This window comes from Pongo abelii, chromosome 7 (assembly GCF_028885655.2).
Source record: "Pongo abelii isolate AG06213 chromosome 7, NHGRI_mPonAbe1-v2.0_pri, whole genome shotgun sequence".
Classification (NCBI taxonomy): Eukaryota; Metazoa; Chordata; class Mammalia; order Primates; family Hominidae; genus Pongo; species Pongo abelii.
The window spans coordinates 73,467,203-73,479,400 of NC_071992.2; the positions used below are offsets into that span (position 1 = coordinate 73,467,203).

Genomic DNA, 12,198 nt, shown 5'->3' on the forward strand with positions numbered 1-12,198 from the left:
ATCTATAGCTTTATTTATTTATTTATTTATTTATTTATTTATTTTGAGTCGGAGTTTTGCTCTTGTTGCCCAGGCTGGAGTACAATGGCGTGATCTCGGCTCACTGCAACCTCCATCTCCTGGGTTCAAGCCATTCTCTTCCCTCAGCCTCCCAAGTAGCTGGGATTACAGGCATGTGCCACCAAGCCTGGCTAATTTTTTTTTTTTTTTTCTTGTATTTTTAGTAGAGATGGGGTTTCTCCATGTTGGTCAGGCTGGTCTCGAACTATCGACCTCAGGTGATCCGCCCGCCTTGGCCTCCCAAGGTGTTGGGATTACAGGCATGAGCCACTGTGCCTGGCCATCCATTGCTTTTTAAATGTATTCTCCTCGCATGCTTTTTCAAAAAAGACAAAATACTTCATATACCAATGCATGTATACATTCTTTAAAGTTAATAAAATTATAGTACAAAATAGCCTTTGGGATTGCTATACAACAGGGATTGGCAAACATTTTCTGTAAAGAACTAGACTTTAAATGTATCAGGATTTGTGGCCACATGGTCTCTGTTGCAACTGCTCAGCTCCACAGTGGCATCACAACAGCAGGCACAGACAAGAATGCAAACAATGGTCATACTGCTTCCCAATAAAACTTGGCTGATGGGTGTGGAAATCCAAATTTCACATATTTCTCACATGTCATAAAAGATTCCTATTCTTTTGATTTTTTATCTAACCATTAAAAAACATAGAAACCATTCTCAACTTTCAGGCTACACAAAAACAGAGGCAGGGACCTTTTGGTCCATGTGCTATCAGTTGCCAACCCTTGCTCTACAAGAACAAAGACATGGAAAAATGTGGGATGCATTTTAGAAGTCATAAAATCTATTAGGAAACCACATTGGAAATTTAGTTTATAACTGTTCACTATAAAATAGATGTTTGTTAATTTTGAACCACATCTAAATGACTTTAATTTTCTTAATATAAAAGATAACCTACTTAAGGGATAAATCTATGGTAATATTAAATAGCAAGATGAAAACTTTTAATAAATTTTATGTAGTATGAGGGAGATTTTTGAGCAAATTATTACATTGAATATTTTGCAATATTTGAATATACGAGTATTTTTAATGAATCCTGAATAAAATTGTTGTTGTTCAGCTTATCAGTGGGTGAATGATTTAAACACTCTGAATAATTCAAAATTTAAAACACATAGATTCAGTCCAGGTGTGGTGGCTCGTGCCTGTAATCACAGCACTTTGAGAGGCCAAGGCGGGCAGATCACCTCAGGTCAGGAGTTTGAGACCAGCCTGGCCAACATGGTGAAACCCCGTCTCTATTAAGAATATAAAAATTAGCTAGGCATGGTGGCACGTGCCTGTAGTCCCAGCTACTCAGGAGGCTGAGGCATGAGAATCGCTTGAACTCAGGAGGTGGCAGTTACAGTGAGCCAAGATCGCACCACTGCACTCCAGCCTTGGTGAGAGGGTGAGACTCTTTCTCTAAATAAATAAATAAATACACATAGATTCATACTTTTATCTCTGAAAGATGAATCATTTCAAAATTATCAAATGTTATAATATTTTCTTAATATTTGTAAAATAAGCAAAAAGTTAAATATAATTTACATATAAATACTACACAGAAATATCAATTGACATAGAGCTGATAATTCATACTTAAAATATTTTATCAAAACACTGTTGTACACAGCATTTAAACACTTGGGTCACCTTAGTTTTTTTTCATCTGCAAGTCATTTAGAGATAAAAAGCATTTAAATAAAACATAATGTCAAGCTGCACTTAATACACTCCGCATGTTTCATAACCAAAGCTTTCAAATGGCTATTTCCATCAAGTTTTAACTTTAAAACATATCACATAAAAGCTACATTTTTTCAGTGATAATGTATATTTCACAATGACAGAAAAACTGCCTTTTTTAATCTCTGAGAAAACTCTTCTCATTAATATGAATGAAATAAAAATATAGAGAAGATAGCTAAAGCCAGACATAGAGTTTTCAGCAACAATAAGTTAAAACATGAAGGGAAAATAAAACCACCTTTAGTGTTTTCGGGAAATGAAGATAATCATTTTTAAAGCTCTGAATTTTGGATATAGAAGAAGTAGAAAAATATTTCCTTTTTATTAAAAGACATAACTAATCATAATCATTTGAAATATCCTTTATGATATGTGATCACACCTGAAGAACCCCACCATCTAGTCAACAAATAATGCAATTTCACTAGAACGTGAATTTGAACACTTTTAGTAATTGTTGGGCAGTTTTATAAAAATAAAGCAGTTTCCTTAGGAAAAAACAATCTGCCAATTAGAATACATATCTTTTCTTTAGAGACGGGGTCTCACTAAGCTGTCCAGGCTGGTCTTGAACTCCTGGGCTCAAGCCATCCTCCTTCTTTGGCCTCTCGAGTAGCTAAGACTACAGGTGCCTGCTACCACACCTGGCTGGAATGTGTATCTTCATTTTGAAAAATAAAATAAAATAAAGGTGTTTTCCTCTGAAAATAATAAACTTCAATCCCTGGCTATATGAACATTCATGGACTTATACAAATGAAAACAAATTATTGTGCTCCTAGAAACTAGTTCTTTTCACTAGCAGAGTCTGCGACAGCATCTGGAAACTGTCACCAAAATGTTAAGATTCACAAGCAAGCGTTGGTGAACAACATTGGACCTGGTGAATCATTTCTATCACCACTAAATGCATTTGTCCAAAGGGACTGTGTGGTGATGGTGTTCTGCAGTCCTGTAATACCATCTAGTGTCCTCTTATTCCAGCCACGTATTCACAAATGCTTGAATTTATATTTAAATTCAATATCATTCAATGGCGGCAAAATGCCCAAGCCTGCCCGGGACTGGTCCAAAGGCGGACATTTAGCTTGGCCCTCTACAAGCTCCAATTCAAAATAAGAAAGCATCAGAATCAAAAATTGCTTGATTTCGTGGATAGCAAACAATCTTCCAGGACATATTGTAGCTCCTGATCCAAAGGGCATGTAGTAATACTTTAACTTGAGTCCATTACAATAGAAGGTAGTCTTTGTCTTCCCGTTTTCATCAAGATACCTATCATATTTAAAAGTCTGCAATAAAAATACAAAGAAAACAGCCTTTAAGCTAGTTTTAAAGAAATTTATCTCTTTCTCAACCTGGAAGCTCCAAAGAGTAATTTTCTTTTTAAATCTACTCCATTAGTGATTTACCAAATACTCCACACTGAATCAGAAAGTAATAAGGAACAGGAGCTTAATGAGCTAAGGAAGCCTTCTGATACCTCCTATCCTGCTTGAATGATTAGTTCCTTAGTCAGGCAGAGCTAGAGAGAGAAGGGTTCCCAGAAGAAACTAGAAGAACCAATATATTAGCCTCCAATTTCCTGGATTTGGGAGGAGGTGTTTTTTAAGGAAAAAAAAAGTGGCAGATTTATTATCATGACTGCAAATATAATCTAGCAAAGACTGTGTGATGGCTAATATCAGGACTAAAAATGAAAAATTCAGACCACTATCTAAATTTTCCAAAATATATGAATATTTAACACAATTAAGGGGACAATCCCTATGACTACAATGATAAAATCAATTCTACCATTGTAAATTTCCTCTTTATTTAGATCTACGTAGCTATCACCTGGATATTGAACTTCAATGAGCAGGCACTTACCAAAGGGTCTGGGTAGATTTCTGGATCTAAGTGCATTAACTGTGGGTAAAGAGCTATGATGTCATCTTTTCGGATGTTGTAGGAACCGTCCTCAAGGTGCAAAGTGAAATCCTCCTTAGCTGTCCGGATGTTGAGGGAGGCACTGGAAAGCCTCAGCGATTCCTTGATTATACTATCTAAACATTTTAAAAGAAAAAAAGATAAAAAATGAAAGAAGGAAGGGAGGAAGGAAGAGAAGAACAAACCAAGTGTTCGAAGGTCATATGATATAGAGTCTGAACTACAGACAGCCTGGCAGTGCATAACACAAAGATGAACACGGTATGGGAAGCTGATCAGATAAACATTTCCCAAACTTTCTTTCTGTTACCACTATGCTGTTATCAATGATTCAACTGTGTCTGAATTTTTTTATTTTTGTTTTTCTTTTTAGCCAGGGTCTCATTCTGTTGCCCATGCTGCAGTACAGTGGCATGATCCTGGCTCACTGCAGCCTCAACCTCCCAGGCTCAAGTGATCCTACCACCTCAACCTCTCGAGTAGCTGCGACTATAGGCGTGTGCCACCATACCCAGCTAATTTTCTTCTTTTTATTGTTTGTAGAGACAGGGTTTTGCTATGTTGCCCTGGTTACTTTTGAGCTCCTAGGCTTAAGTGATGTGCCCATCTCAGCCTCCAAAAGTGCTTTGATTACAGGCGTGAGTCACCATGCCTGGCCTGAATGTATCTTTAAATCTGATCTTCTGAGTTAATAATAATCTTTTGATTAAGAGATAATCATCTTGGTCATAACTGGGAAACAAAATTCCATCATTTTATAGAAGAGTAATCTAATAAAACTGGAAAAATCAGTAATATATTTTTATATTAATTATTCAAAGTTTATCACTTCTGAGATTTAATATACTGAGGACTTCTGAGATTGAATACACTGATAGCACTGATATATACATATGTTTTTTCTAGGTGTTTAATGCAGCTTCAGTTCAACATTTATAAGAACCTATTTTTATCCATATACTATCTGATGTGTGGCGATCCCCGCTGCCTGGTAAAGGCATAAAGGGACAAAAAGAACCAACTCGAAAATGGCTAAAATATAGAGAGCTCGCGAGAGGTCCAGCCTGACCTTTTAGCCTTATCCTTTAACTGTCATGTTTTAGGGTGCTCATCACATGATTGTGTATAAAATCCCAGAATGTTAGCATTTTATTTTACAGATAAGAAAAGTAAGGCCCCCAAAAGAGAAGTGACATGTCCAAAGTCTCCCAAGTCAGACCCAACATGGAACCTAAGCTTCTTGCCTCCTTAAAGAAAATAACCGAAAAAAGAAAACTTTATTACTATAAACATATCATATTGTTGGCCAGGTGTGGTGGCTCATGCCTGTAATCCCAGCACTTCGGGAGGCCGAGGCGGGCGGATCACTTGAGGTCAGGAGTTCGAGACCAGTCTGGAGAACATGGTGAAACCCCGTCTCTACTAAAAATACAAAAATTAGCCAGGGGTGGTGGCATGCACCTGTAATCCTAGCTACTTGGGAGGCTGAGGCAGGAGAATGTCTTGAACCCAGGAGGCAGAGGTTGCAGTGAGCCAAGATCGCACCATCGCACTCCAGCCTGGGCAACAGAACGAGACTTTGTCAAAAATAAATAAATAAATAAAAATAAAAATATCATATTGTTATAGTTCCATAAAATATAGAAAAGCAGAACAAAGAAAAATCAAAGAACCTTCAAATCCATCACTCAATCCATGCAGGTAACTGTGGTTTCTTAATGGTTCTTTTCCCTCCTTTATTTTATGAAAATGACTAATATGCTTCCATTAACCATCAGATTAGTGGTAAGAGGAACATGAGAAACATAGTGTGAAAGTGCAGAGTGGTAGTTGAGAGAATAGGATGCCACATAATGATGTATTTGATTCTACCCAGGCTGCAGCTTAACCTTTAGGTGTCATTTGGTACAAATAAATAGTAACAGTCTCAAGTCACAGGACAGTTGTGAGGATTAACTGAGAAAACTCATATGAAATACTTAGTTTAATGCCTAGAATTCAGTAAGTATATAATTTATGTTGGTCATTATTGTTAAAGTAGTAGGACATAGAAAATGAAACTCAGCATAACAATATACCCACCTAATACTGGCAGGTCATTCAATGCTGTTTGACTCAAACAAATAGGATTGCCTTCCAAGCTGACTTTTTGACCAGCATTCTCTAATGTTCTTTTCACTTCTTCAGTAGCTGCTTTCATTGCTTCCGGGTTCCTATTAAAAGTTAAGAGAAAAAATGTATGTACAGAAAATAAACTTTTTCCATACTTTGAGATCTGCAAACAAATAGGCCTTTCCCCCTTCTTTTAACTAGATGGTGAAGATATCAGGGGAGGAGGGAAAGGGATATTCCTGTTTGCATTTACTCCATTTGTAATTGAGTTTATGTCATTGGATATTAGTAAGAATTGTTGCCTTAAAATGGCCTTGCGGCCAGGCGTGGTGGCACACGCCTGTAATACCAGCACTTTGGGAGGCCGAGGCGGGTGGATCACGAGGTCAGGAGTTTGAGACCAGCCTGGCCAACATGGTGAAACCCTATCTCTACTAAAAATACAAAAATTAGCCAGGCATGGCAGTGGGATCCTGTTATCCCAGCTACTCGGGAGGCTGAGGCAGGAGAATTGCTTGAGCCCGGGAGGTAGAGGTTGCAGTGAGCCGTGATCACGCCACTGCACTCCAGCCTCGGTGACAGAGCAAGACTCCGTCTCGAAAAAAAAAAAAGAATAATAAAAAAAATGGGATTTTGCTACATAAAAGTTAAACTTTGGTGAGGGCTTTTATTTTATTTTATTTTTATTTATTTATTTATTTATTTATTTTGAGATGGAGTCTCGCTTTGTCACCCAGGCTGGAGTGCAGGCGCGCAATCTTGGCTCACTGCAAGCTCCACCTCCCGGGTTCACGCCATTCTCCTGCCTCAGCCTCCCGAGTAGCTGGGACTACAGGCGCCCGCCACCACGCCCGGCTAATTTTTTGTATGTTTTTAGTAGAGACGGGGTTTCACCGTGTTAGCCAGGATGGTCTCGATTTCCTGACCTTGTGATCCGCCCCCCTCGGCCTCCCAAAGTGCTGGGATTACAAGCGTGAGCCATCGCGCCCGGCCTGGTCAGGGCTTTTATAAATAAGTGTTTCTAATAAGGATTAAACATGTCTAGGGAGCTACATAACAAAATTACAGTAAGTTGAGTCTCAAAATGTTTGATAAGTATTTGTAAGACTATCATAAAATATGGCTACAATTTCCTTTATGATGTTAAATTGATGTCATATGCCTGCTGTAAATATGTGAATTTATTCTGGATGTGCTTTCTCAAGTAATAACTTTGGAAGATAGTCAACATTTGTGACAAATTAGTAATAAGTTCTCACATCTGAAATTAAGTTTTAAAATATTTTATAAGACCTAAAGTCATCAGCCATCAATAGAAATTTGGCATTCCCAATCCTATGGAGGAGTAATTTTGTGTCTACATGATACTAAATATCTAATTTAATTGGAATAATTCAATAGACCATTCTAATTTCAAATTCCCAAAAGATTAACACTTTGGAGAGAAATCATGTTATGTAAAACATATGTTATTACAGTTTTTTTCTGTTACATACAGTTTTAAAAAGCACAACCTAAGTCTCTTATCAATAATAATAGATTATGATTGATTCATAGCTCTCATAGTTGGTCAAATAAACAGAAGAACAGCATTCCTAACTGAGTGAAAACAAACTGTGAATGAACAAATAAATAAGGCATAGTCACTGCCCTGATTGTTGTCCATAAATCAGTAATCACTTAAATACATTTTTATGATTATGAAAACTGCATTTATGGAGTGGAGTTGGCGTCGTGAAGAACAGTATGGGGTTAAGAGCAAGGGCTCTGGGCCAGGCAGCCTGAATTGACCCAACACCAGCACATACAAGCTCTGTGGCTTGGGGTGACATCTCTTTTTCTGGGACTGTCTTTGTTTCTATAAAACACTTTTACCAGTCATAGCTGCCTATGTTTTTGTGAGGACTGAATGAACTCATACATGTTAAACACTAACACGCATTAGTGCTACGTTCTTGATTGACGGCATGATAAAGTACTACGAGGCTTTTTTTCTTAAAGTTAAAATGGTTTAATTTCTACTTTCTACTAAAATAAAAAAAAAGAAATGGATATGGTGTTAGTCACCTAATCATTTGAAATAAACTCCAGAAAGTCGCTGGAATGGTGTTTGCTTGCGATGCCCAGAGGACCACGAGGTGTGTCTTGGCCTTCTCCAGGTCATCAAAGGTGGACAAAGTGTCATTGAGAAACATGCGCAGGCTGATCAGTTCTGAGATGCTTTCCCTCTTTTGGAGGTTCTCATGCCTCAAGCTCTCTGCCAGTTTCTCCCGGGCATTGTGCGCAGTCCTGAACATGTGAATGGGGAGGCCTGCTACCAGGGCTGGAAAGACTTTGTCGAATTGCTTGAAGTTGTCAAGATTGTTTAGAATATGTGCTTTCTGTGTGTCCTGCCTTGTAAGATCTCTGCCAAAGATAGTTAAATACCCAGCTTCAAACATCACTCGGTAGCAGAAAGAATACATCCCTTCTGTCACCCAGGCAGCGGTCTTTGAATTAGAAGAGACTGGAGGTCTCATGATACGCTGGAGGTTTTCCATCATGCTTTCCGTGAGGGAATTCAAGGCATTGCCCTGCAGGGTTTTGATGAAAGTGTCATTTATGTTTTCAGTGGTATTTCCATCCCTCGGGTCAATGCTTCTGTGCCCAAATGCCTGAAGGCAAATAAAACATGCAGAAAAAGAAATTAAACCTGACCTAGTCATAGTAAATGACTGAAAAACGGATTAGATACTTTCATAGTTCCTTACTTGGTAAACACGGGAAATTGGCTTTCCCTTGTACAAGTTCATAGCACTTTACAAATAAATGGCCAAACTGTACCTTTCCTTTAAAGCCAACTTCAGTGGCACTCCCCTGGATCGCTCAAGTCATCTATGTCTTATTTCTTATGCTACTGCACTTATTTACACCTATTGCACATAAACTAATTGATAATGTTTTAAAAATCATTAGTTATCTTTTATATTATTTGTCGATTTCCTTTTCTTTTTCTTTTAGAGATGGGGTCTCACATTGTCACCCAGGCTGGAGTGCAGTGACACAATGATAGCTCACTGCAGCCTCAAACTCCTGGGCTCAAGTGATCCTCCTGCCTCAGCCTCTCAAGTAGCAGGGACTACGGGTGTGTTCCATTGTGTCCAGCTGTAGACGTATTTTAACCAAACTTTAAGCTACTTAGTCACAAAGACCAAAGCTAATATTTATTTTCAGTAAGTAAGTAGTTATTGGTTTTTTTCTCAGTAACAGAGCTTCTTTTATTACATCTAAATGATGTTAAAATATCTTGCCAATTCCTTATCAAAATGAAACACTGTGTGGCACAAGTCTGGTAAGACAACTGTTGAATGTTAGGTTTCCATCACTTGCATTCTTGCATAGACATTGCTGATGTGATGAATTTTTATCTATCTTATTCATACAGTGCCACCTGTCTCAGTAGAGCATCTAATGTATATTTCACCCTAATTAGCTCATCAACAAATGACAAATCTATACCTATTTTGACTTTCTAAATGATTATTACTAAGAAGCTATGTATAATTTATTTATGTTTCTAAGAATCTCCACATAAGGATAACTCTCTTCAACACCTTTATCATAAAATATAAGTACATCAAAATTTCTAATAGACCAGCACATAAAAAGGTAGAAGACAAACAGAGTGGTATATAAATGTAAAACTGTTTACCTTCGCAGAAGTAGCAAAGTGAAATTTTTTCCAATCAAAATATTTTCCATGGCACAACACCTTATGGTATGACAAGGGATTTGTGATGAAATGGACATATTTTCCCATTAGTTTGCAGGTAAAAACATGTCCATGTTTCCTTTGATTTGCTCTGAGGAACTCAAGAGGATTGGCACCAAATTGCAGAGCACAGCCCAGGTATGGAATTAACCCATTCTCTAGAGGTGGTTCACCCGTTTGCCTGTCAGACAGAAATGTATGATAGACATGGATGATTACAGATTTGGGTTTTTACTTACACCAGGTTTTAAAATTTTTCCCACTGACTTCAAACTTTGAAACCCTATAGTTCATAGATATTTCTTTTGTTGGATGGGCCCTGCTCTTTTACTACGGTAATAGGTTATATTAACCTAGAAACATGATATGTTGGTGGAAAGGATTACTAAATCCATCCATTCATGCATCCATCCATATACACATTCAACAAGCATCCGTCTACTATGTGCTCGTCACTTTTCCCAATGATACAGGCAAAAGGATTTACGAGACCAACAAGATTCTTGCTGTCAGTGCGGAAACAAAACTACATTCTAGTGTTTATCATTTTGCTAAGCATCATTTTTCTAAATATCTCAAAATGTTTCTTTTGATTATTTTCTTTAAAGACACAGATCACTGAATAAGAGAGGATTTCAGAACTGAGGTTTTCAAAATCTTCCTAGTTTAAAGATATTACTATTCTATAAGGATGGTTTCAGAGAAGAAGAATCTCATGTGAGGAATCAGCTTATTATAAAATGAAATTGAGTAAGATAAACACTGACAGAATCATCTATTGTAATTCAGTGCTCCTTTAAAATGTTTTTATTAGAACATGTAAACTTATTTTCCAACATAAACTTCTGTACCTCTTGATAGAATAATACAGTATAAAGTAATTACTTTTCTTTTCTTAGTTTGAAGATAAGGAGTTTAATTAAAAGTAAAAACTATCAGGCCTGAAATAAACTGCAAAAGGCAGAAAACACATAGCAATCTACAAAGCTGAAATATGCTCAGGGTGATTTTCTCTTTTTGAGATTGACATAGCAGAGAATATCTATGTGCCTCCCCACAATTACTCCTTGAGCCAATTAGAAGTTAAATAAACTATGGTTCTGGATCTGACTATATTTGTTTTTCTTGCATTCTTGAACCAGTTGTAAATAAATGAAGTCGATGTCACATACACTCAGCAAACTTTCCCAATTCACCACAGTTGATTAACATTGATTTAAAAACAGTAATAGAATGATCAGCTCAGGCTCTATGCTCTTGTCTAGGCTTAGGCTGAGTCTACACGATGCACAAGAATGAGCTTAAAAGAGAACATTTATTTAGCAAGAGTATCTATTGAAGCCGTGTGAGAGAAAGCAATCCTTTCCGTTGTAGATTCCCACTTGCTATTTGTATCCTTACTAATTTGGGCTTCCTCTTTAGATACACATATAAATGTACATAGGGACCTTATACAATTTCTGTCAGTTATGTTTAACACCAATATACATTTATATATTACCATCGGTATATGCCAATACTAAAAAGGGAAGCTGTCATCATATGTTTTGTGAGATATAGTAAAAAAGACATTACTTTAAAAATTCAAATCAAATTTTTCATTTAAAAAATAAGGAAGATAATGCTAATATGTGTAAATATAGAAAACCAAATTTACCGTATAAAAATGAAGGTAAAAAAATTAAATGGATGAATCAAAGAGCAATTTAAAGATAAAACATTCCTTACCTTCTCCTTATTCCAAGAATAAGCCATAGACAACAGCATGCTGCTATAGCAATCCCCCAAATCAAAGATATGGTCATCATTTTGCAAATCTAGGCCAAAATCTCTGAGGAAGAAAATCTGCTATTAGAAAGGCAAGGATGCCACTGAAAAGCAACTCAAGCTAGGCTTTTTATATACATAGTACCCAGATCCATTAACTTGAGCTTGGTTGACAAAGCAAACAATTAGCCATTTGTTCATTCTATTAGAAAAAAAAAAAGTGGTAGTAACTGGCCTTGAACTAAGTCCACAGGTATCAGAAGTGGTTCCAAAGCAATCAGAGACCTACAATACTTGATAAGTTGAAGGTCTCTCAAATATATGTTGACTTAACATTCGGACCTGGGGACAACAGCTAATATTAAGAGTTTGGTATGTGTAAAAAGAACAAATAAACCTGTTTAAGATGGGCATAGCTAATAAATACATAAAATATAATAATTTAAAGAAAAATAAGAATGAGTTATTCATCAAGCTTGTAATTTGGTCTTGTTAACTTTTAAAGAAGAATTAATTTAGGTGCTTTGCCAGAGAGATGGTGATCAAGTTCAGAGGAAAGAGAACTGGGAAAAACATTTCTGTTGCTTCATGTTTCAGTGCTTTTATAAAAATCATAGATATTTTACTACATATAGTAACATGTTACTTACCTAACATCCTCAAGAGAGTATTCTACATAAGTGCATCCTCTAGATAAATATAGCTTATTGGAAGCATCAAAATTTTATCTATCATTCTTGTAATTAAAATGTTTATCAATGTTTCTAATTATTAAAGTAATAAATTTCATTTCAAGTAAGTTAAGACT

The 12,198-nt window shown here is 36.7% G+C and overlaps 1 protein-coding gene across 1 annotated transcript; it reads right to left on the reverse strand.

Moving 5' to 3' along the window:
• Positions 1-1,521: 1,521 nt before the first annotated feature.
• On the reverse strand, positions 1,522-11,496 carry LOC100457945 (cytochrome P450 7A1). The gene is made up of 6 exons (XM_002819111.3): positions 11,352-11,496; positions 9,564-9,804; positions 7,940-8,526; positions 5,843-5,973; positions 3,701-3,876; positions 1,522-3,120 (listed from the first exon to the last, which is right to left on the reverse strand). Exons 1-6 carry the CDS (start codon positions 11,429-11,431, stop codon positions 2,821-2,823), a joined length of 1,515 nt encoding a protein of 504 aa, XP_002819157.2. The 5' UTR covers positions 11,432-11,496; the 3' UTR covers positions 1,522-2,820.
• Positions 11,497-12,198: the final 702 nt, after the last annotated feature.

Excerpts from the sequence above, each read along its gene's own strand:
- LOC100457945 (XM_002819111.3), bottom strand. The coding sequence starts at position 11,431 with ATGATGACCATATCTTTGATTTGGGGGATTGCTATAGCAGCATGCTGT. Across the intron at positions 9,805-11,351 it reads ATTCTTGGAATAAGGAGAAG|GCAAACGGGTGAACCACCTC; the intron begins GTAAGGAATGTT and ends TCTGTCTGACAG. Across the intron at positions 3,877-5,842 it reads GAATGACCTGCCAGTATTAG|ATAGTATAATCAAGGAATCG; the intron begins GTGGGTATATTG and ends TAAAATGTTTAG.